At 40.4% G+C, this 24,356-nt stretch overlaps 1 protein-coding gene across 3 annotated transcripts in view; it reads left to right on the top strand.

Moving 5' to 3' along the window:
• Positions 1-24,356, top strand: part of TRIM55 (tripartite motif containing 55) — a 55,754-nt gene that overhangs the window by 17,122 nt on the left and 14,276 nt on the right. The window contains exons 5-10 of one of the 3 annotated variants that reach the window (XM_006131462.4): positions 1,452-1,685; positions 2,983-3,005; positions 3,111-3,235; positions 9,585-9,787; positions 11,912-12,199; positions 14,497-14,587. In XM_006131462.4, the coding sequence (XP_006131524.1) occupies positions 1,452-1,685; positions 2,983-3,005; positions 3,111-3,235; positions 9,585-9,787; positions 11,912-12,199; positions 14,497-14,587 (964 nt within the window). The remainder of the gene's footprint in view (positions 1-1,451; positions 1,686-2,982; positions 3,006-3,110; positions 3,236-9,584; positions 9,788-11,911; positions 12,200-14,496; positions 14,588-24,356) is intronic. The other 2 variants (XM_006131461.4, XM_006131463.4) reach the window with 2 other exon arrangements.

The raw sequence follows: 24,356 nt of genomic DNA, 5'->3' as shown, positions 1-24,356 counted from the left end.
GCGCCGCCATTTTTAAATGTCCGCTAGTGCGGACTCCGTGCCGCGTGTAGCCTACTGAATGGGCGCTATCTTGCATTTAAGCTGTGATTACTATGGATGGAGTGGCCACCAGGGCACCTGTGCTTTTTCCTCTTTCCTCTTCTTTCAAAAGAACTCCCTCTTCCCCGTCCACACACACCTTTTTGAGAAAGACTCTTTCGGAAAAAGGCTTCTTCCTCATGGAAAAAGGTTTACCAACGTTGAAAAAAAACGCTCTGTTCTTTCGATTTTTTTCGAAAGAACACAATTGGACATAAATGAAGTTTTTTCGGAAAAATGGCTGTTTTCCCAAAAACACCTGTGTAGTATAGACATAACCAAAATGGGAAACAGAATGGGGGGAGGGAGTGTAAAAAAGGTAAAAGCGGAAGGAGGAATAGACTAAAAGAGAGGAAGAGAAAACAGAAGGATACCCAACAACTGTTTATTTAATTTTGGCCACATCTGTCACAAACCCCTAACTATTGCAAAGAGTCATGTGGGATCTTTAGCTATCAAAAGGGATCAGGAGCTAATCTTTATGTCTCATTTGACGGATGGCAACAATACAGTGGCTCCAAATGTCTTCCTGGGGAGCTGATTCAGTCCTTACTCCAACTAGGGAAGGACACCACATATAGATTCATCAATACTACTTCCCACACCATTCATCAATCCCACTCTTTTTTAAGTTTCTGTGATCTGCTAAAATGACAACATGAATAATGACAGGTACAAGAAAGGCACATTTATTACAGTAAAAATTACTACTCTAAAGAAATATTATTTAGGTTGCATAGTCAACTGTTTGAAAGTTAGGAAAAGCAAGAATTTAGGTTGGAATCTTAATTTTCTCCTTTGTGTTGTTATGATAGTCTTTAATTACCTGGCCACATACTATTTTTGCCATAGGACCCTTGCCAAATTCAGTGCACAGCAAATGTAGCATAATTGACACTCACTTTAAGGCCCCTTCATGCTACTCGAGTGGTCTAAAGGGGCCCAAAGGATAAATTGGAGCTCACAGACTCAGTAACATTTCAGGAGCTCTGGTGAGGATGGAATTTTCTCTAGAACTCATTTGAGCTCATCTGTCCTGTTCTGTTCATTTAGTTGTTAATATGGCAATTATTTTCCTGAGTTACCTACAAACTCTTAAGTATTACAGAATAACATAAATGTCTTTCACCTTTTTAAGCATGCTGGGAATGAAACAGTCTATTTGTTTTAAAAAAATATTCACAAGTATTCACAAAACTTTTTTTCAAACAGTTTTCACTTAGAAAATTACAAATGTCTCAGGGGTCTTTGAAAAAAAACCCTTGTATTGTTCAGAAAAGGATTTCTTTGACAAAAATATTTCCAAGCAATTGTAAAAATAGAAACACTTTTAAGCAACATAACACTTTTAACATAAACCAAATGATTCACAGGAAAGCTGCAGAAGACAGAAAGAGCAACTGTGTGAAAAATTTGATTATCTGTATGCAATACTGGAAGAAAGGAAAAATGAGATGACACAAATAATCACTAGAAACCAAGAGGAGAAACTGGAACACGTCCGCTCCCTGATGAAAAAGTATGCAGATCACTTGGAGACAGTGTCTAAGCTAGTTGAATCAGGAATCCAGTTCATGGAAGAACCAGAAATGGCAGTGTTTTTGCAGGTATATTTCAGAGGTTTCTAAACAGAGGTAGGAAAAGAGAGGGGGAAATTAATCACAAACAAATTGTGACTCTCTTTTCAAGTCAAGTACAATCCCTATTTGTTCACTTCCCAGTGAACATCCTCACAAATGAGTTTTCATTCATAGCAATGTTCAGAAATTATTGTTCTTCATTTGAATCATGTGCAAGAAAGGGGTGAGCATGAGAATGTAAGTAAATGAAAATGCTGTCTCGTTTATAAGTTTTCAGTCATCTAACCAGGAAGCAGAAACAATATTTTCACATATGTTAACATGATTCCCAACACTGTAGCATTTGAGTAAACCCCAATTCTGTATATGGATTTAGTGATTCCATCTCTGAGGGAGATCAGTATTATTATCCCTATTTTGCATATGCTGCACAGAGAGGTTAAATAACTTGCTTAAGAACACTCAGGTTACTACAGAGTCTAAAATCGAACCCAGATGTTATAGGTCACATTCCAATGCCTTAACTATGAAACTATTCTTCCTTCTTGGACCTGTTATCACTAAAATCTTCCCACTGATTTCAGTCAAGTAGGATTGGGTCTTATGTGACCTTCCATTCTGGAATCTTAAAATTTCATCGATCCCCCCAGCAGGGAGGATCCTTTTTACAGAAACAGTGTGCAGGAGCAAGAATTCATCCTGGATGACAGAAATCCCTGTGTAGATATGTGGAATTGTAAGGCTTCAGAACTAAAGATCACATGCTGTGAATAGTCAGACATTGTCCTAGAATGAAAAGTTCATGGAACAGTTCTGAATAATGATAAATTTGTAAAAATTGAGAAGTCTACTCTCCATCAATTTGCATATAGCAAAAAGGCACAATTCATTGGATAAATTAGTCTGTGAGAAAGTCTGCCCAGTCCAATTTTTAGGAAACAGAAGTCCCTGTCAAGGTGAGCACGAGTATGTGGGTAGTGTCAGGGAAGGAATATTAGTTGTGTGGGTCAAGTGTCTTGTTTCAGTTTTAGCCGTGTGTGTGCACTGCATATGAATATATCTGTCTCAATGAAAACAAATAGTAAGGGGTCTTAATATAAATAAGAATTGGGGAGGGGCCCTAAAACACCCTGTAGTTCACATATAAACTAGTTCCCACCTCAGTCTAATCTTATTTATAGGCCCCATAGATCTCCTTTATAATGAGAGCTCAAGCTAGCATCTTTAGAAACAGAACATGTAAGAATTAAGTATCAAAGTGTAAAACCTGTTTACTAAAAATGAACCTTTTAAGCACTCAGTCATTTCACTTTTGTTTTCACAGAATGCCAAAACATTGCTACAAAAGTAAGTACTTCCCACTTGAGAGGAAGTGATATTTATGATAAATTATCCATTTTGTATACATTATTTGTCAACCCAAATGCAAATGACAAAATATTTCTATTTTAGAATTACTGAAGCATCCAAAGCATTTCAGATGGAAAAAATAGAGCCTGGCTATGAAAATATGAGCCATTTCACAGTCAACCTCAATAGAGAAGAAAAGATAATAAGAGAAATTGACTTTTACAGAGGTATGTCACTGATGTGACCAAAACTTTTCTTTCTTTTCACTTCTGTGCAATTTACATGAAAGTACCATGTAAGGAAAATTCAAATCAGATATTCCTCTCCATCTACAAACCTAGCTAGATCAACATAAATAGATTCAACATAAATCATAATCAGAAGTAAAATCCACCATGTTTCAGAATCATGTAACATGTAGATGATTCTTATCTCTTTCTCTCTCTCTCTCTCTCTAAGGGTGTGTCTAGACTACATGCCTCCTTCGACGGAGGCATGTAGATTAGCCAGATCGGAAGAGGGAAATGAAGCCGCGATTAAAATAATCGCGGCTTCATTTAAATTTAAATGGCTGCCCCGATCTGCCGATCAGCTGTTTGTCGGCAGATCGGGGCAGTCTGGACGCGACGCGCCGACAAAGAAGCCTTTCTTCATCGGCACAGGTAAGCCTCGTGAAACCAGGTTTACCTGTGCCGATGAAGAAAGGCTTCTTTGTCGGCGCGTCGCGTCCAGACTGCCCCGATCTGCCGACAAACAGCTGATCGGCAGATCGGGGCAGCCATTTAAATTTAAATGAAGCCGCGATTATTTTAATCGCGGCTTCATTTCCCTCTTCCGATCTGGCTAATCTACATGCCTCCATCGAAGGAGGCATGTAGTCTAGACACACCCTTAGTTTCCTGTGGGGGGGTGGAGGGAAGGGAGACAAGAAAGGGCCCAGGCTGGTATTGCTGGTGGGGGAGGAGAAGTGGCCCGGGCTGACGCAGCTACAGCCCAGCCCCTGGTGACCGGGTGGAGAGCCGGGGTTGCTTACCCTGCACAGGAGTGGGGTTTGCGAGTATAGTGAGCTGGGGGCACAGCCCCCTAGTTTTCCTTTAATATAGTATAGATCCTTCAGTCCTTACTCATTGATTACTCATGTCAAAGAATTGTAGGATCGGGCCTGTATATATACTAGTCTCTCATTAAAATGAGAAACAGCTGATTTATTGACTGTCCAATATAGGAAATCATTAAAGAAACAGAATAATGAAAATTAATACAATTATGAATAATATATTTTCTTTTTAATTATATCAGAGAAATGTCAATGAAAATGTAAATGAAAGTCCGCCTCATACATTTATGGAGACAAACAAAGATACCATTATTTTTTATAAATCTAAAGATCTTCTCTGGTGTCATCTATATGCTTGATATGTCAGAATATATGAAACAGTATACACTTACTATTCTGTGCTGAACAAAATACCATGCAATCTGAGCACCTTTATGCTTCTGCTTACAAAGTGATGGGAAGGAATTATTGAAATAAATAGAATTTCTCTCTCAAAATTTTGAACATCTAAAAATAGAGAGAATCATAAGACTGGTCCTCTACTTTACCTACTGACCTGGGGATTTACTGTTACATTTATATTTCACATGCTCATAACACCATTAATAGGCTGTGTGTCAATATACAGTTTCAACATAAAAAGGTAAATCTTAATCCCTAGTACTAACACTCCCACCAAAGTCAACAGAGCCCCTGTTTTCAGGGCTTTCAAGATTAGGGTCAAGATGACTTCCTGTATAGGTTGACCTCTCTAGTATGGCACTCTCTGGTCGAGCAACATCTGTGGTCATACATGATTTTAGTTACCTGGATGTCCACTTTTATGGTTGTGGCCAAGTTTTCCACAGTCCCATAAATTTTGTTTACAGACACCAGTCCTGGTTCTCAGTGTTGTGAGCTGTTATTTAGCTCTAATTTACTCTGAGGCTATGTTTACACTATGAAATTTTTGCGAAAGAGGCAATGCAAATGAAGCACTCATTAGCATTTTCTCACACTTCATTTGCATAGTCTTTTCCGGTCCGTTTTGCGCAAGAGTTTTTTGCACAAAAATAAGCAATGTGGAAGTATCTGTTTTGCGCAGAAACCCCTTTTTGCGCAAGATCCTTATGCCTGTAAAATAGAGGCATAAGGAACTTGCGCAAAAAGGGGGTTTTGCGCAAACCGGACACGTCCACACTGCTTGTTTTTGCTCAGAAACCCCTTGCGCAAAACAGATTGGAAGAGACTATGCAAATGAAGTGTGAGAAAATGCTAATGAGCGCTTCATTTGCATTGCCTCTTCCTCAAAAAAACATAGTGTAGACATAACCTCAGTGACTTCTAAGAGCCCAGTTAGCAGTGGAAGTGTTGGTAATGCTGTTAGACAATATTGACCTCCTGTGGTCCGGCAAATTCTCTGGTTTGACACAGGTCAGGTCCCAAGGGTGCCGGACTAGAGAGCTATAACCTATATCAGTCTGTAAGAACATTCCTTTATCTAGTTTGCAATTCATTCTTGGTGTCTTCTATAGTGATACAAAACATGTAAGCCAATGAAAAGATTTAGCAAAATCTTCCTGGGTGAAAGATAAGATTATCCCTACCTTTGATAAATATATAGTCAGTTTGAAACTACAATTAATACATCAAAGGGTCATAGAAATGTATGGCAGGAAAGGACCTCAAAGTCATCTAGACCATCCTCTCATGCTATGGGAGGATTAAGTATACCTAGAACCATCCCCTCATGCTATGGGAGGATTAAGTATACCTAGAACCATCCCTGACAGATGTTTGTCTAATCTGTCCAGGATTATTTCTCTGACGTACTGTGATAGCTCTGACCAATGTTTGATGGTAGTAAGGAGGAATAATACAATTTTGTGAAACAAAATCTGTAGGTTTTTTTACCACACTGCAAATAGGTGATTGAATGAAATTCAGTAATGACTTAAGGCATTACAGATACCAAAAATGTAGAAGATGAATCCATTGAAGTAGCAGCAGCAAGCCAAGCTCTGATTTGGGAACAGTATCCTGAGAATATTTCAGAACAAATTCTGCTCTAATTTATACTCTTTGGAATGGTTTAATGTAGACCTAAATTAACTTAAAATTAGAGCTTTATCTGATTCTTTTAATCTTTCCTCGGAAGTCCATCCTGCCAAACCCTCATAATTTTGAATTGCTTTTCTTTGACTTTCTTCCAATTTGTCAATAACTGTCTTGCAATAAGTTGTCCAGAACTGAATAAAATGGGCCTGTTTCTGATCTTACCATTGTAAATCTACAGAAACTTGTAATCAAGAGAGATATTCCAAATGTACACCAATATAAATGGCATCAGAAAGTGGCCCCAATATGCCATGTGGCATCACATCAGAGCCATAGGGAGAGGTTCTGCTGCTTTGTTGTCCTGTTATGTCCTCCATATATGCATTCTAGCATTGCATTGGCCTTTTCTACAGCCACATTGTATTGAAAACTTTTTTTCTAATTTGCTTTCTGCTATCCCCTCCAGGTTTCTTCTGGCATTAGTGCTCGCCAGGTTTCATCTTCCCATTGAAAAGTTGTGCTTTGGATTATTTTTTCCCTCAGGGTACATCTAGACTGCAGCGCTATATCAGGATACCAGAGGTATCCCAAAACTGCATCTTTTGAACCAGCCCATTATTTCAAAATAGATTTCTAAATAATGGGCTTGTTATTCTGACGTCCCTGTAACCCTCGTTCCATGAGGGTTAAGGGACATTTTGGAATAGCAGTTTATTTCAAAATTAGATCAAAATAAGATACACAATGTGAGTAGCTCAATTGTGTATCTTATTTTGACCTATGGGAGTAGATGCACCCTAAATGTATTTATTACCTTGTGTTTTTCCTAGTAGAATATCATGCTGCTATTTGCTTCCCATGTTGTTGATTATTCTAGGCCCTTTATATTAATATGTATCTTCACTGATATTTACAGCCCCTCTCAATTTAGTATAGTCTGTGTTGATTTTATTAACTTTATATATATTCCTTCCTCTACAAAGATGTTATTGAGAGCAGGACTAAAACAAATGTCTGTGGTTTCCCACAAGACACATCCCTTCAAGTTAATATTCTGTCATCTATCATAAGCCTTTCTTTACAGTCCTTCTGACAATTTGCAGTCCATGCTGACAGTGTTCATATCCAAACTGATTTGAATTGATTCAGTGAGGAAGATTTCATGGGGCACTTTTGAAATGCTTTAATAAATCCAAATATAGTAAATCTACCCCTTTCCCTTCACCTGCTAATGTTATTTTCCTAGAATTTAAAAAGGTAGAGAGATATCCTGGCAAGATGTTATATTTATAAACCCATGCTAGTAATTGCTGCTACTGGCCCATAGAAACAAATAGGTTTTTGCCAAGAAGCAAGTTCTCTCAAATAGTATTGCCAATCACGTTTTTCTTTTATGCAATATTCTTGCTGTTCCATCTTGGTGCCACTTCTCAGCTGAAGTGTCACACTGTGGCTGCTAGTTTGTGATGTGGACAAATGCCCATTAGAGAATAGGTTGTGCTTAGTGGTGTCTTTCATGTTCTACTACTAATTTCACTAAAGGTAAATGCACATTTTTAGAGCAAGATTCAGGAAATCTGAAGGTAAATTTTCCTCTGCCTAAGTTATGCCTGCAAAATAAGTGTGCATATGCAATATACATAAAGAGTACACATTTGCTCATACTGAACAATAATTACAATGGACACAATTACCCCATTTTCATGTGTGACAGTGGCTTTCATATATGAATTGGTACCCAATGCATATGTACATTTTGCTTGTACAGCTTATATATCTCCATTTGAAAATATTGCTTTCATGAATATTAACACTAGAACATATTGAATGTGTTTGCTCCTATCTTTTGGGTTAAATCAGCTTGTAGTAAAGTTTGGGGAGGGGTCACACTCCCTATTAGGTTTGCTAGGCATCTAATTTTTTTACCAGAATGCCTGGTCCAAAAGGGATCCTGCTGGCCATGACCAGCACTGCTGAGTGAGCTATTAAAAGTCCAGTTGGCTGCCCACACAGAAGCAAGCAAGCTCTCTACCTGCTCTGCATGTCTCTCAGAAGCATCTGGCATGTCCCTCCTCTTGCTCCTTGGCACAGGAGCGGTCACCAGGGCACTGTGTATTGCCCCGTCTTGAATGCCAACTTCACAGCTCCAACTGGCCAAGAACTGCAGCCAGTGGGAGCTGTGGCTCCTGCAGGCAGGGGCAGCATGTGGAGTCCAATCATCTAGCCACCCCTGTGTCTAGGAGCAGAGGGATATACTGGCTGCTCCTGGGAGCCCCTTGAGGTAACCACTGGCCACAGCCCAAACCCCACACACTTTCCTAAAAAAAAAGTTCCTAACTGTCAGGGTGGTTAAACACTGGAATAAATTGCCCAGAGAGGTTGTGGAATCCCCATCCGTGGAGCTATTTAAGAGTAGGTTAGATAAATGTCTATCAGGGATAAATGTCTACCAGGAGGGCAGGGGACTAGACTCGATGACCTCTCGAGGTCCCTTCCAGTACTAGTATTCTATGATTTTGTGATTCCCACAGCCCAACCCCTGTCCCAGCCCAGAGCTCCCTCCTCTTGCCCCCAAGTTAGAGCTCCCTCCTGTATCCCAAACCCTTCATCCCTAGCACCACACCAAAGCCCACCCTTCTAGCAGGAGCCCTCAGCCCCCTCCCACATCTAGCCTCCTGCCCCAGCTCAGAACTATATCCCATCCTTCACCTCAACCACATGCCTTATCTTGTAGCACCCACTCCAAACCCCTTGAACCCAGCCTAGAACACCCTCCTGCACCCCAAACCTTTCAACCACGACCCCACTCCAGAGCCTGCACTCCCTGCACCTCAGCTTGGTGAAAATGGGCAAGTAGGCGAGGGTGGGGGAAACCGAACAATGGAGGGAGTGGGTATAAAGTGAACAGAAAGTGGGCCAATGGAGAAGAGGTGGGGCAGAGGCAAGCCCTCGGGGAACGGATGAGAAAGTGACAGGACAGCAGTGTTTGTTTTTTAGCAAATGGAAAGTTGGCAACCGGATGCCCTTTGGAGCACTTGTGGAGGCTTTTTTACCTCAGTCCAGGGGATTGCAACAGTTGCAACACTGTGTGTCAGAATACAGTCTGTTTTCCCATCCCAACTACCTTTGGGGAGCCTATACTGTTGGTGGCACTGACCAGCTTGCCTAGTCTTTGTATTGAAGGCCTGCGGGCAGAGATGGCTCTTCCTGTGGTCTCTGTCTCTCTGTTGCATTGTCTTCCTTCCTGGCATATGAATCCAGGGCAGATTGCAGTCTTGCCCTTATGACCATCAGCTGGAATTAAAGCATGAGTTGTATTGTCCCTTGAGAAAACATTCACCTTGGGTCCCTTTCCCTATCAATAGACCTACTGTACAGTTACCATAGTAACATCATATTTCTAAATCTCTGCATTGTATAAAGAGTATAACCTACGTATTGTTGTGTTAACCTAATTCTGTGCCAATATGAATGTTTATTAGAGGAGGAGGGTGATGAGGAAGATGAGGATGTGATGGAGGGTGAAGAGTTTGATGAAGTCCGCACAGAGTCATCTGGTGAGGAGGAAGAGGTAACTGACAAAGTATCCCAGCAATCTCAGCTGGCCTCAGAAACCAAGAGCACAACAGGAGGCTCTCAGACTGAACCAGCCACATCATTACCACCAGATGCACCAGTTAGTCAGGTAATTACACCCAGCCATTCTCTATCTTATCAGCTATGCTGAATGTTTCCTCCATTCTAGAGCATTCTAGAATGATATAATATGATCCAATTGATGCTAAATTGTGTCAGAAATATGTCAAAAATATAGTCCATTCAGGGAAGAAAGCAATGGTTTTCCTGTCATTGCTTATATTCAAGCAGCGTATGTGTGAGTGTTCATTGACTTAAGAATATTGTAGTTTTGTTTGTATAAATCAAAGAATATTTGGTTATTAAGGTTTAATTTTGGAGCAAAACCCTTAAGAACTGACAACTTGATTTTCAGTTTTGTTTGGTTTTTTGCTTAGTAGAAATGAACAGTTGTAATAACTTTTTAGGTGAAAATTAAAAACATGTACTGTGTGCCAAAAGAACTTCACATTTAGTATGCCTTCTGAAGAGTTCATAAACTGTATTACCTGATCTCTCTAATCTTCTGCAACTCCACTGAAATCCTTACTCCTGCACTATACTGAAGTCATTGTACGCCACTGTCAAACAAGGAAGCAAATAAAGAGTCTGTGTTTATGACAAAGTTCTGATTTAACAGTAGGGAGAAAAATAAATGATGTGGATTTATATCTTCTTTGATCTATTTGAGGGTTTATGCGGGTTTGAGCTATTTCTCTGTGGATATTCTTAAATCAGTTTAGAAATGGCTTATATTGATTTAACCTGATTCTTTACCAACTTAATCTGAATCTAAATAAGCACAGTTAAAGTGATTTAAGAGTGTTCACATGCAGAATTGAACTAGTTTAACTAAACTATTTTAACTAAATTGGTACCACATCATATATAGACCAGGCTTAATTATAAAATGAACTGCCTTGTAATTTGTGAAATCCCACACCTCTAAAAAGAAAAAAGAGACATGCTGATCTAGCCCATTAGGAATTTTAAGAAGCCTTTATGCATTGGCCAGAATGGCATATGGGAGATGCAATATGTAGAATATTTGCAATTCAACTTTTTCTTGTTGGCCTAGCAAAAGCAGAGAAGAATGTAATATCTAGCTAGTCTGAAAAGAATTGACATTGGTAGAGAGGATGCAGTTCTGTCATCTGTTCCAGTCATTGATAAGGAATAATTACAGTCAACTATTATATATACACATTCATGTGGTGGGCAAGCATTTATCTCTATTGTCATTACAGGCTGCTTATTCCACCCACTCACATCAACAGAATCAGTGTTGAATGATACAATTCTTAATATTTATTTTAAAAAATAAATTACTGTCCCTATCCCAAATCCAATGAAGTTATTTAAAAGGCTCCAGTTGACTTAGTGGGCAGTAGGTCAGACCCCACATATGTCATCTTCAGCGTGTGAAGTCAGTACTGAACATTCTAATGCATTGTGTGGTATATTTTAGCACAGTAATTACCCAGAATTGGATGTTCACTTGAATATGAACTCTGAAAACTCTGAGTAAGAACATCCAGACTAGCAGTAAGACATTTCTGAATACTGGATCGTTATTTGGCAATATCTCTAAAAGAAAGGAACACTGAATAAAAAGGAGCATCTCCTTCAGTCTTTTCTCAAGCAAGATTCCCTTTGAAGCTACATTTTGCTGAGTTTGTATTGTCCATACATATTGTATCCAAATGCTAGACACTTAGGGCAGGTGTACACTTAACAGGAGATTGGCACTACTGTGATCAATCCCCCGGGGAATCAATTTAGTAGATCCAGTAAAGACCCATTAAACCAATCACTGATTGCTCTCTTGTCAACTCTGGTACTCCACCAGAATGAGAAGTGTAAGGGAAAGTAATGGGAATGTTTCTCCCATCGACCTCCTGCAATGGAGACCCTGCAGCGACTTGACCTAACGTATGTCGAATCCAACTGTACTAGTCACATAGCTGGAGTTGCGTATTTTAGGTCAACATTGCCCCATAGTGTAGACCTGTCCTTATGCTCTGTATTTCAGTTATAATTCTTTTGGACCTCAAACAATATATTCTTTGCAGTGAGATAAAAACAAACATGGCATGCAGAGAAATATAAGCTGAGCACAGGAAGGTAACATAGTACACTCTGCTTGTGTGTCTTTTTTTTTTTTTTTTTTTTTTTTTACTTTATCCTGATTAAGGGTGAGGTTGTGCCAAGTGGTGCTCAACAGACTGCAGAGTCTGACACTCAAATGCCGTCAACAGCAGAAACCTTCGATCCCTTGTTTTACCCTAGTTGGTATAAGGCCAAATCACAGCAAGCAAGCAGCTCAAGTCTGACCCAAATAAGTGATGGGTTGGGCCAAGTAGAGCCTTCTGTTTCTCTGGAAATGAATGTAAAGAAGGCAGAAACTACAGAAGCAGCAACAAGCAATGAGCGTGCACCTGGGAGTGGTAAAGAAACTAGCACAACTGCAGCTACTTCCCAGGTCAGTGTTAATGGTATCTCCAAGTATATTTGCATGCCACTGAGTCCAAATGCAACATAATATTAAAGGAAATTTTGGGTTTTTTTAAATGTAGAGGCAAACCATTAGCTCCGAAATATGGAAGTACAAGTCACTGGGATTTCAGTGTGGTCCACAGATTAATACGTTTGATTAAAAATCAAATCCACAGTGATGTGCATATATTTGCTTGTGTCTAACTTATGTACCAGTGCAACCAATATGTGGGAGCAAATATCTGAGGCACTCATGCACATCAGTTATTTACACGTTAGTAGCGAACAAAATCCACACAGTTACCTTGATATAATGTTAAAAACCTGAACCTATATATCAGAGGCAATTTTATAACCATTTATAGGCAGCTGTTTTACCCACTGTAGTTTTACTGCTGTATCTGTCACACATCTGGAATGTACGGTTGCTCTTGGTTAGCCTTTTCTCTACACACACTGGGGCTATGCAAGCATCAGGGCTCTTTTGTTTATTGACAACAATTTTAAAAGCATGGTGTGATTTCAGTTAATTTTGCATTTTAAATACCAGTTCCAAAAGCTTTCTTTCAAAAGCACTATGATCAAAGGTAGTATGAACATAAGAAATGTTGGCCTGATATTAGAATATCACTATTATGACATCAGTATTGATGACATAATGTTATGCAATGGTTCTTTGTTTATCTTTTTTTCTTAAAAGTATACAGTACTGTCATAGTTTGGCAGATCCTAAATTTAACTTTTTCCACAATGTTTGTTTGTAAAATCTATGTAATTTTTAATGGACTAAAGATTTATGGAGTGCAGAGGGACATATGAAAAATGTGCACAACTCACCTGTGACTGCATTTGTGTGTGGAAATTGGTTAAGGCCTACATTTAAAAAGCATCCACTAATTTGGAATGTCTCATTTCTGGGGGTCAAAGTCAAAAGAGGTAGGTTTTTGAAGATGTCAACATCCTGTTTTTGAAGATTACTTGTGTGCATGCTTGTGTGCATTGTACATGTGTGTGCCTGTGCATGCATGTAGCAAATATTTTAGTGCTATGTTTTTTCTTAAAATATATTTTAAAAAACAGCAGTTTGGCACTCCTGAGCAACCCTACAACAACAAACATGTGTGTGCAGGGGGGAAAAGATAAAGAAACAAGAGTAAATTCAGATGTGGCATTTGGGGCATAGCTCTAATGACTGAGAGTCAATACAATACAATAACCATTGAATTCAGTGGAAAGATTTTCATTAAGAGTCACAATGAAGTCTAAATTTGGCCTACATTACAGTTTTCAGAGTTAATCCCTCCAGGTCAGGATTTTATTTGTGAACAAGAGTAGAGTAAAATATTCTTTAAAAGTATGAAACCTACCTTGATAATATTGTCTTAAGTGTGTTCCAGACAAGATGGCAAAAGCAGACAATATTCAAAGTAAAATTTCTTGTTGCTGTTATTTCTACAGAACTATTACAAAGAATTAGGGCCCTATCCTCCACTGCACAGTCAGGTAAAATGCCCATTTATTTACCTTAGTGAGAGATTTGCCTGTATAAGAACTGTTGTTTGGAGCCCTTTTTATCAAGAACAGTAAAAAAGCAGAAACAAATGTTTGATGTGACATTTATTTTTTGGAAAACCTACTGGAGTGGCTTTCAAGCAAACCAAGGAAGCAAATTGAAGAAATCAATTAGAGAAAGTAGATATACAAGAGTAAACAAGAGGGAAAGAAATTTTTTAAGAGTTGTGACAATTCATGATGCTTATGAATAATTATGTACTGATTATGTTTCAATATTTGTTGGAAATAAGTATGATGTGTGTGTACATTGCTGGAGGAATAGCAGGTGAGAATATAATGGGGGCATGGTTCTGGGTCTGGCAAGTAGGTGGATAGTCATAGTATTGTACATCAGAAGGTTTGATAGGAATGAGTTTGTAGTGGAAGAGTGGTGAAGCAGTGTTGGGACAAATAGAAATGGCAAAGTCATATGTAAAATGGCCTCTGCCACATGGCAGTGATCATGTTAAGTATGCAAACATTAGTTTGTTTTCTGCCTATAGTTTAAGACTAATTTTTCACAGTTTCTAGAACCATTGACAAACCAGAGATTGGGCATATACCTCATGCCTCTGTTCCCCCCTTCCAATCTCCTAAATTAAATAGTAAGATGTAAAAGGACAACTGAAAAAAGTGTTCTGAAAACTGAGTATCTTCACCAAACCCATAGTCAGCCAGCCCAGTTTATTATGACAATATTAGTGAAGCATTCTTCTTATTTCCTCACAGGAGTTAGCATTCTGCATATCAGTTTTGGCCTTTCTTATCATACTACATCATCTGTGGAATCAGATTCAATACCTGATTTTTACATTAATGGGTAGGAAATGTTTTGTTTTACCATTAACTAACAGCACAAGTAGTTTCTCTGGTGATGTTTCTAGGAGGTTTTTGTAAAGATTTTTTCTCTTTCTGCCGTCCAAAAAGAACCATGCTAGTTTATAGTATCTGCTGCCTAAAGCTTTCCCCACCCTTCCTCACACTCCCAAAATGCCATCCTGGAGTATAATCCCGCATGGTTAAAAATTAAATATCCCTGATTTAAAAATGAGGGAAAACCTGTATAAAATGCATGGGCTTATATTTTCAGTTGTTGTTCAGCATTTGAACAGCTATTTGAAACTATAAATCAGTAGTAACAACAAACTATGACTATTTTTGTGATCTTTGTATTGCATAGTCATGCACATTTACCCAATGAGTGTAGTGAGATTTGTTAGTCTTAAAAGTATAATTTGTATGGGAAAGGGGTTTCTTTAGGCACTAAAATGCAGATGAAAGACTCTACTAATAGATTTAAAATTCTGCTCCTTACCTGCTCATGACAGCAAACTTTTTATTATATCAAAGAAACTATTGTCATTCATAAGGTCATAGATAATTTTGTCATAAATCTTTCTCCCTTTGTCCTAGAGGTTTTGGGAACTATTTTGGTTTAGGTTTAGTTTTTGAAGTCCTTGAGTCTGAGTACTTCTGTGCCAATTTCCCCCCCTCTATGCATGCAATACCTGTTTTCACTAATAACACAACTTGTGAGAACAGATCCATAGTAAAATATCAAGTAGTACATTTTACAGCACTATATGCTGTCCTGTTCTGAATCGCTACTAAATCTTTGGACTGAATAGTTTTTTTACTAGTATTATTTTTCACAGTTCTTAAGGAAGAAAAATTATCTCCTTTTATTATAACATGTAAGCCAGATTCAACCCTGCCAGCACAGAAGGTGTAATGTGTACTCTCTATAGTAGAGTGGGCCATTATTCACCTGAGGGATTCCACCTCTAATACCTCTCTGGGTTTTTAATGTGGGACGGTAACAAGAATTCACTGAAACTGCTCATTTCCTTTCTCCCCGATGTCCTTCCATAGCCAACCCTGTCTATTTCTTGGGTGTACTGGCTGCCTGCCTGCAGGTCTACCTACACCTTCAACAGAGGAGAGGTTGCAGCTACTTTCCTTCTTTGTTACCTCCCTCCCAGTCAACATTTTGCTTCTGTTGTTCTGTGCCTAAATTTATGCCAGAAGTTGGGGTAAACCTGGGAAATAATCTGATCCTGAAAATAACATGGAGCAAACTAAATTCCTACCTGAGGATGAAATACATCTATCCTGTTTGGATGAGAAACTTATTTTGATGGGATTGTCAATAGAACCTGAACATTTCTAGAAAGCTCTAGTGAACTAGTGAATATACTGGTTTGCTGACAGACCATAATATCAAAAACCAGGTGGGATTTTGCAAAACATGCTGTTTACACCATCAGTGGAATAACACCAAATGTCTTCTTTCCTGGCTTTCACTCTGAGGGAAACATGGCCTCCGCATGAGTTGCAACAAATAAAGCAAAATGGACGGTGGTAGAGCTTGAGCAGCTGACATTTTTGAAGCCTTATTCTCTTAGCTGCTGTTAAAAGCACAGGAAGTGTTCTGTGCCTCCATCACAGATTCAGTGAAACTTGAACAGCAGTCTTTTTCAGAGTCGCCTGTATGTATCTAGCAATCTGGACCGAGCAATCAGCTTTTGAGATTTCAGAGCAATCCACTCAGGGGGTCAAATGCAGCATCTTCTAGGTTTGTGTTTCAGCCAGCATAGCCTGATGCAAAGCTGAATTGTGTAGGAACACATCAAGTGTCTGGATCATGTCTGTTTTGTCTGGTTGCAGCCAGCAAGGAAACTTTGGGCTCTCTGTGAGAGTAAATTGCTTGGTGTGCTCAATGGGACACTAATTAAATCATATTCAATAAACTATAATTCAACACCAATAATCTTGTGATGGAGATTTTAATCTCCCGTGTTTAGGAATGATTTCTGAAATGGTTACAGCAAAGATAGTATCAGAGGGTTCATATCTTCTTAACTAGAGTTAGCCTAATTTCAGAGCTTGATATGCAAAACAAACATTTACTAGCACTGTTGATTATCTTCTCCTCGAAATGAATAAGCCATGTGGCCCTAGCAGTCACCTCTGATAGCATTTAGCCATAAGGTGTTTTTGACATAACTTCTACATACGACTGAAATAGACAGTCACCCTTGTAAATCATGTACTCCTTTGTGGATAAATGATCACAGAGGATGATGTTGGACAGTTTTCCCTTGTACTCCATATGCCTTTTTACAGAGTGTTGGAAGGGTCTGTATCAGGGGTGGGCAATAATTTGATAGGGGAGCCATTCCAAGGTTTTAGTAAGTAGTCAAGGTGAAAGGTGTAAAGTCTGGGATGGAGCTTGGGTGCAGAAGAGAGCTCAGGACGGGGCACTGGAATGCAGGAGAGGGTATGGAGTGTGAGAGGGCATTTAAGTGAAGGAGGGGATTGTGATCTGGGGCAGGAGAATCGAGTGCAGGGTCAAGGAAGGGTATAAGTGCAGGAGAGGATTCTGGCCTGAGAGAAGGGCTGGGGGAAGGGGTGCAGGGTCTGGAAGGGAGTTGCAACCTGGTGGAGGGGAATATAGAGGGTTTGAGCAGTGTCCTGGAGCAGGGAGTTAGGGTGGGGTGCCAGGGGCAGCCTCTGGCTAGGAGGCGTTTACCTAGGCAGCTCCAGGCCAGCAGTCCAATGGGACCCTCTGCCAGGCTCCCTGCCTGCCACAGCACCAGAGCTCAGAGCAGCTGCTTCATGTGCCTGTCAGCACCGCGTGGGTGTGGGGGGGGGGGGAGGGTTGCAACCAATGGGCGCTCAGTGATTGTGATGGAGAAAGGGGCAGCCAATAGGATCCAGTAAAACTTACTGGAGAGAGGCAGAATGAGCAGCTGCTCTGAGCCATGGGGATGCCTCAGGGTCCTGGTGGAGTGGCATCAGCCAGATTGAAAGACTTGGCAGGCCGCATCCAGCCTGCAGGCCATCTCTCTGCACTCCCTCCCTCCTTCCCCCACTCTATATTAAGTGTGGGCAATCATTCTTGATGAGGGCTACTGAAAGATTTTGGAAAGTGGTCAAGGGCTGCACTCCTCCATTATATTAATGGAGGAAGTGTGTGGTCTGGGATGGAGGCTGGGTGCAGAAGGCTGGGGTAAGGGATTAGGGTGCAGGAGAGAGAGTGAGGTCTGGGAGGGAGTTTGGATGAAGGAGGCTGTTCTGACCTGGGGCACTGGACTAACCAACTACTCATTAGATGATTTAAAGTAACTTTAATCAGTAAAGTGGCTTAGTGGACAAATAAGGGGTTACACGTTTCTGACCACTGAGAGCTCTTGCATGTGTGGATGCAGGAGGGGGACAGAGGGTTTAGGTATGTGGAATGGGGAGGCAGAGGAGTGGCTGGGGTACTAGAGGCAGGCTCTGGCCAGGAGCCTTACTTGTGAGACTCCCGACCAGCTTGTTTCTCAGGCAGGCAGTGATCCTGCCCTCGCGCTCACCCCCAGGCTACAGGGCCATGTGCATGTGTGAATAACTATGAGCCAGAAGGGAGGGGGGCATGGTGTTTCATGTGCTGCCTGTTATTCAAACTGGCAACTCCCATTGGCCAGTTTCTGGCCAGAAATTGGCCAATGGAACTGTGCTGGGAGCTGTGGGGGCAGTGCCTGAAGCGTTCCCCCCTCCCCACCAGGCTCACAGTTTTTAAAGAGGAACCACCTGGGAGCCGCTTTTCCGAGTGGGGCAAGGAAAGCAGGGAGCCTGATAGGGGCTCCCCACAGCATTCGCAGGCTGGATCCAGTGGCTTGGTGGGCCAGATTCAATCCATGGGCCTTATTTTTGTCCAGACCTGGTCTATATTATTCCTGCCACTGTGTCCTCCTCCAGTTATTAATAAATATATTATTTAATTCCCAAAGAAAAACTGGATTCCAATAGAGTTAATGTAACTCACTGGTTTTGCCCAGACTCTCCTCAATTGAATCTGTCCTTGATGGTTTCTCTCCACAGGGATTTTGCTTTATTTCACTATGTTCTTTTAATCATTTCACAATGTTTCTTTTTAAGCCTGGCTAGCTTTATTTCTAATAAGTGAAACCCCTACAGCCAGTGGTGCAAGTAAAGTTTAACTCTTATGATACATTACCAACCTCCTGCCCCTCTCTCACCAAAATGTGCAGATACAAGTTTATACCCACAGATAGAAATTGGTAATTCTGGACTGCAGGTCACTCCTGGGGACCACATTAACAAAAAGAGCAGAACATGGGGCTGCCACTTCTAGGAGCCAGCACTAGCAGCTCCTCTAGCATGTCTGTACCACCCCCAGCTCTGCCCTCCAGCAGTGCTATACAGAACCCACACTAGAGAGAGAGCTGTGTGGAAGGGCTAGGGGCGGAGTTGTGGGATAGTACTGCCACTCTGAAGAAGCTGCAGGCACAGGCTCTGTCCCTTTTGCCACTGTGGTTTGGAAATGTCTCTTTGCAGTATGGCATACTGGCATTATAAGTCTGAACAGTAACCGTGTACCAGACCATACCAGCTTGCTTGCACTACTACCTCCTTGCAAGTAACCACAACCCTTCCAACATCTGGAAGTATTTTTTTGATGTGTAGGTAATGCACATCCTGCTGTGCATCTTTTTGAAGAAAGAGATTCCCTCCAAGACTCATAACATTTTTCACTAATTGCTAAGAACGTTTGCCACAATCCTGACTACTGCACCTTGGGAAGAGACATGTGTCTCTGATCAGACACATCCCATTAAGATATACTTGAAGTAGTAAATTACACAGCTTCCTGTAGGCCACAAATCATATTTGGATTTTTTATTGTAATTAGTTTAGAATAATTTCTGTACTTCACTTGCAATGGTCACTAACAGTGCAGTCCAAAGAACAGCAACTGGATCTCCCATCTGAAAAATAAACAGATGCATAAAAAAAGCCAAGTAATTACATATGGTTGATAAAATAGTTTTTATGCAAATGACCTTAGAGACAAAAATGTCCCTATTCCTTATCCATTTCTGACAGCGTGATTACATAAATAGTCAAGGAGCCACAAGAGACCATGCACTTTGAGATCCCAAATGCTGGAAATGCTAATAGTTTTTTGCATTTAATTATTTTTAAATTTAAAAAGGAATTTTGAAAAAAAAAAACCATAAGAAAAAAAGAGCATAATGTTATTCTCATGCTTAATTTCCCATGAGCACAAATATGCTCTATGTATTGTTGTAATAGTATATTTAATTTTCAAAAACAAATACAACATTAAACTATGTTCTGTACATTTAATTGAGAGACTCCTAGTCTTAGATTCTATTCAAATTACAACATACATGGGCATCTTTTTTGCATTAATTATGCAGATAAATTACAAATACCAGCCTGCTTTGTGTATTGATATCTGCACTTCTCCCACAGTGCTGGAATTTCAGAATACAAAAGCCAAGTGATAATTCATCATTGCTCATGTTTGTCATATGTGCACAATATATATAATTTTACAGCATTTATTAATGCAGTAAAGATCATTCATGAACAGTTAAAAAGCTGGCATCTCTGTATTTTTAGATGATATACTAAAGTAGATATTTTTCTGTTTTGTTAGTAAAGCATACAGGCAAAGATGGGTATAGCTATGTTGTGTTTATGGTTGAGTCATTAATAAATAAGTTTTATTAGTCAGATCGTAAATTGCAGGTCTTCATATATAAGCTCTCATTCTTGACTGAGTAAAACCTTAGGGTATGTTACACAGATGTGTTATTTCAGAATAACTGATATTCCAAAATAACATAGTCCGCGTCTGTACTACAAGCAGTTATTTTGACTGTGTCAAAATAATGTTGAGCTGGAAGACTTCTTACTCTGACTCCTGTAACCTTCATTTTACGAGGAGTAAGGGTATGTCTACACTACCACCCTAGTTCGAACTAAGGTGGTAATGTAGGCAACCGGAGTTGCAAATGAAGCCCGGGATTTGAATTTCCTGGGCTTCATTTGCATAAAGCCAGGCACCGCCATTTTTAAATGTCCGCTAACGCGGACTCCATGCCGTGCGGCTACACGCGGCACGGACTAGGTAGTTCGGACTAGGAAGGCTACTAGCTTCCCTATGTAGAAAAGCCCTAAGGCACATCTATACAGCAGGGCTACGTCTACACTGGCCCCTTTTCCGGAAGGGGCATGTAAATTTCACGAGTCGTCGTAGGGAAATCCGCGGGGGATTTAAATATCCCCCGCGGCATTTAAATAAAAATGTCCGCCGCTTTTTTCCGGCTTTTAAAAAAGCCGGAAAAGAGCGTCTAGACTGGCCCCGATCCTCCGGAAAAAGCGCCCTTTTCCGGAGGCTCTTATTCCTACTTCAAAGGAATAAGAGCCTCCGGAAAAAGGCGCTTTTTCCGGAGGATCGGGGCCAGTCTAGACGCTCTTTTCCGGCTTTTTTAAAAGCCGGAAAAAAGCGGCGGACATTTTTATTTAAATGCCGCGGGGGATATTTAAATCCCCCGCGGATTTCCCTACGACGACTCGTGAAATTTACATGCCCCTTCCGGAAAAGGGGCCAGTGTAGACGTAGCCCAGGGCTAAAGCTTAAATAAGCTACACAACTTGAGCTATGTCAACTATGTAGCTTAAGTAGAAATAGCTTATTTTGGCTTTTGGCACTGTCTACACAGCAGGAAGTCTGAGGAAGAGCACTCTTCCTCCAACTTCACATAGGGTATGTCTACACTACCACCCTAGTTCGAACTCGGGTGGTAATGTAGGCAACCGGAGTTGCAAATGAAGCCCGGGATTTGAATTTCCCGGGCTTCATTTGCATAAAGCCGTGTGCCGCCATTTTTAAATGTCCGCTAACGCGGACTCCGTGCTGCGCGGCTACACGTGGCACGGACTAGGTAGTTCGGACTAGGAAGGGTAGGAAGTTATTCTCCCTCAACCAGGGAGACTAGGAAGTTATTCTCCCTCAACCAGCCCTTCAGCACTGCCCAGCCCACACCGCTTGGGGTTCTGGCCGTGGCAGAAGCTGGGAACCCCACCGAACTGGCTCTTTGCCCCCCATTCTTGTTGGCAGCCCCACAGCAACTTCAGTGGAAGTATTCATGTGCCAAAAGTTAAGCATAAGACAAAAGTACTCAAGTGCTTTGCTGGATGAGGCCCTAACTAAGATCTTCAGGATTTGGCCCTGGAGATGGGCAAAAAGAAAAAAATTGGATCCATACACCTCTGAAATTAAGAAAATTCCAAAGTCTGCACTTGGATCCAAATGTTGTGATCAGGCTCTCTATATCCAACATGCCAAACTAAAATCTGAGTGTGAACACTATCACACTTTTGGAGATGCAAAAACTGCACCCAGATACTAAGGGAATAAGCTTACCATCACTATTACTAAAGCCTAAGGCCAAACCTATTTCAAGGTGAGTGTCTAAAGTTAGGCACCTAAGTCACCATTTAGGCATCTATAAATGCTCCTTATTTTCAGTGGTGCTGAATACCTGCTGCTTCCACTAAAGTGAGTGCTAACTACTTCTACATACCAAGCGACTTGTTTATGTTACTAAATATGGATCTAGCTGGCTAACTTTAGACAATGATGCTTCACTTTTTGGCTCTAAATTCTCTCCCTTGATTTACTCATGCAGATATCTGATATAACTGGTCCAAACCATGCACTTTAGGATAAGCATCTGTCTGGGTCTCTGGTTTCTCTATTTTTTTCCTAAGACGAGGTATAGACTACAATATTTTTTAGTTCCTAGTGAGTTACTAGCAACATGCCAAAGCCAAGAGTCTAAAGAAATACCATAGTTCAAAGGGACTAAACCACACATATCTAGCTGAAAAGGAAATTCAAGTTAAATCATCCACAAACAGTACTCAATTCCATTTCCCTTTTCAGTCAGTATCTACAGAGCTGCAATTCTGCAAGGATATAAGCTATAATAAAGATTGAGCTGTTTGGGGAGAGAAATGCTAATTGAATGACCTATGTTATTCTTGTTTCGTGAGTTTTAAAATTTTCCATTACTTGGTTGTAACCTTACGCTATCTACTAGAATTACCATAGGGACATTTCTCTCTGTAGTCACACACTTGTTATATCTGCCCCGGTTGCTGAATACTTTTATTTCAGCTATGGATCTTCAATATATTTGCCTATGTGACAGTATTAAATCAAATGTCAGAAAGGTCTACAATTGACTAAGTTTCAGCTAACTGCTAGTCATATAAAAATATTTTAAATAAGCAATATAGAATAGAGTATGGACAAAATAGATGATTAAAAAGTGTGAGATCACCCACTTACTACCCTTATACATCTGGTTTTCAGTAGTATTTGTGCTCTAATGAAGGGGCATTTCTAATTTTCAGTGTAGTGATCCTTTAGAATTATTGTAGCCTGTTACTGAAGACATAAAACATTCCCCCTCCTCCCTAATATCAATCCTGCAAGCATTGCTCACCTTACAAATTCTTTTGAAGTCACAGGGATTCCTACTGTCATTAAGACTTGTTCATGAGAGTTTTGTAGGATTGTATCTTATGTAAAACACACCTCGAGGCAAAGTCTTTCTCTCAGCATCACATGAAAGCTCGACTCCAACATACTTTTTTCACAATAACGAACTTGTGGACCTATGACGGGACGAGCACTCACCCCCGCACTCACAGGATTTGTAAATCTGCACTTCATTTGAATTTTCGATCTGCTTTATTTGCATTCCTGTTTCGAGAGAGGAATGCAGTCTAGACGAGTTCTCAGAGAATCTGCTCCCTGTCTCAGAATGCCTTTTGCATCCCAGCCTCTGTTGCAGATCTTCTGCTGATTCAGCTCCATGTTCCTTCCTACCCACAGTGCCCTTTACTCCTCATATTACCCTATGACAGTGACCTTGATAAAACAAAGACAATGGTATTTGGACATAAGGAAATAGGAAGGAAGATCAGTGTAGATGGGATTGAACTAGAGAACATAGAGAAGTTCACGTATTTGGGGAGCAACATGATGTATGATCTAGACTGTAAGAAGGAAATAGCAACTAGAATAGCAAAAGCAAAAGCGAGCTTGAAGGTGATGGATAAGATCTGGAAAGTAAAGCAATTAACTTAGGGACAAAGCTGAGCTTCTTGAAAATATGTGTATTTAGCAGCATGTTGTACGGATGTGAGACATAGGTAGATTCGAAGAGAAGGATATTGGCGCTCGAGAGGAGTTGTTATAGAAAGAGCCTGAGACGAAGATGGATTCAGAAGGTTAACAATGAGGAATTATATAGGAAGATACAGCTGAAAGAGAACCTATTGCAGAAGGTTATACAATGGGGCTGCATCTAGACTGGCATGATTTTACGCAAATACTTTTAACAGAAAAGTTTTTCTGTTAAAAGTATTTGCGCAAGAGAGCATCTATACTGGCATGTGCCTTTGCGCAAAAGATTTGCTTTTGCGCAAAAGCATCCGTGCCAGTGTATACGCTCCTTTGCGCAAGAAAGCGCCGACGGCCATTTTAGCCATCGGGCTTTCTTGCGCAAGAAATTAACTAGTCTGTCTATACTGGCCCTCTTGCGCAAGAGGGCTTATCCCTGAGTGGGAGTGTCAGAGTATCTGCGCAAGAACCATTGATTTTGTACAGTACAAAGTCAGTGTTCTTGCGCAAATACTCACGGCCAGTCTAGATAGGCAGCAAGATTTTGCACAAAAGCAGCAGCCTGGAAGCAGTC

This window comes from Pelodiscus sinensis, chromosome 2, assembly GCF_049634645.1.
Source record: "Pelodiscus sinensis isolate JC-2024 chromosome 2, ASM4963464v1, whole genome shotgun sequence".
NCBI lineage: Eukaryota > Metazoa > Chordata > Testudines > Trionychidae > Pelodiscus > Pelodiscus sinensis.
Note: the sequence above shows the minus strand (reverse complement) of the source record. Positions and strands in the feature narration are given on the sequence as shown.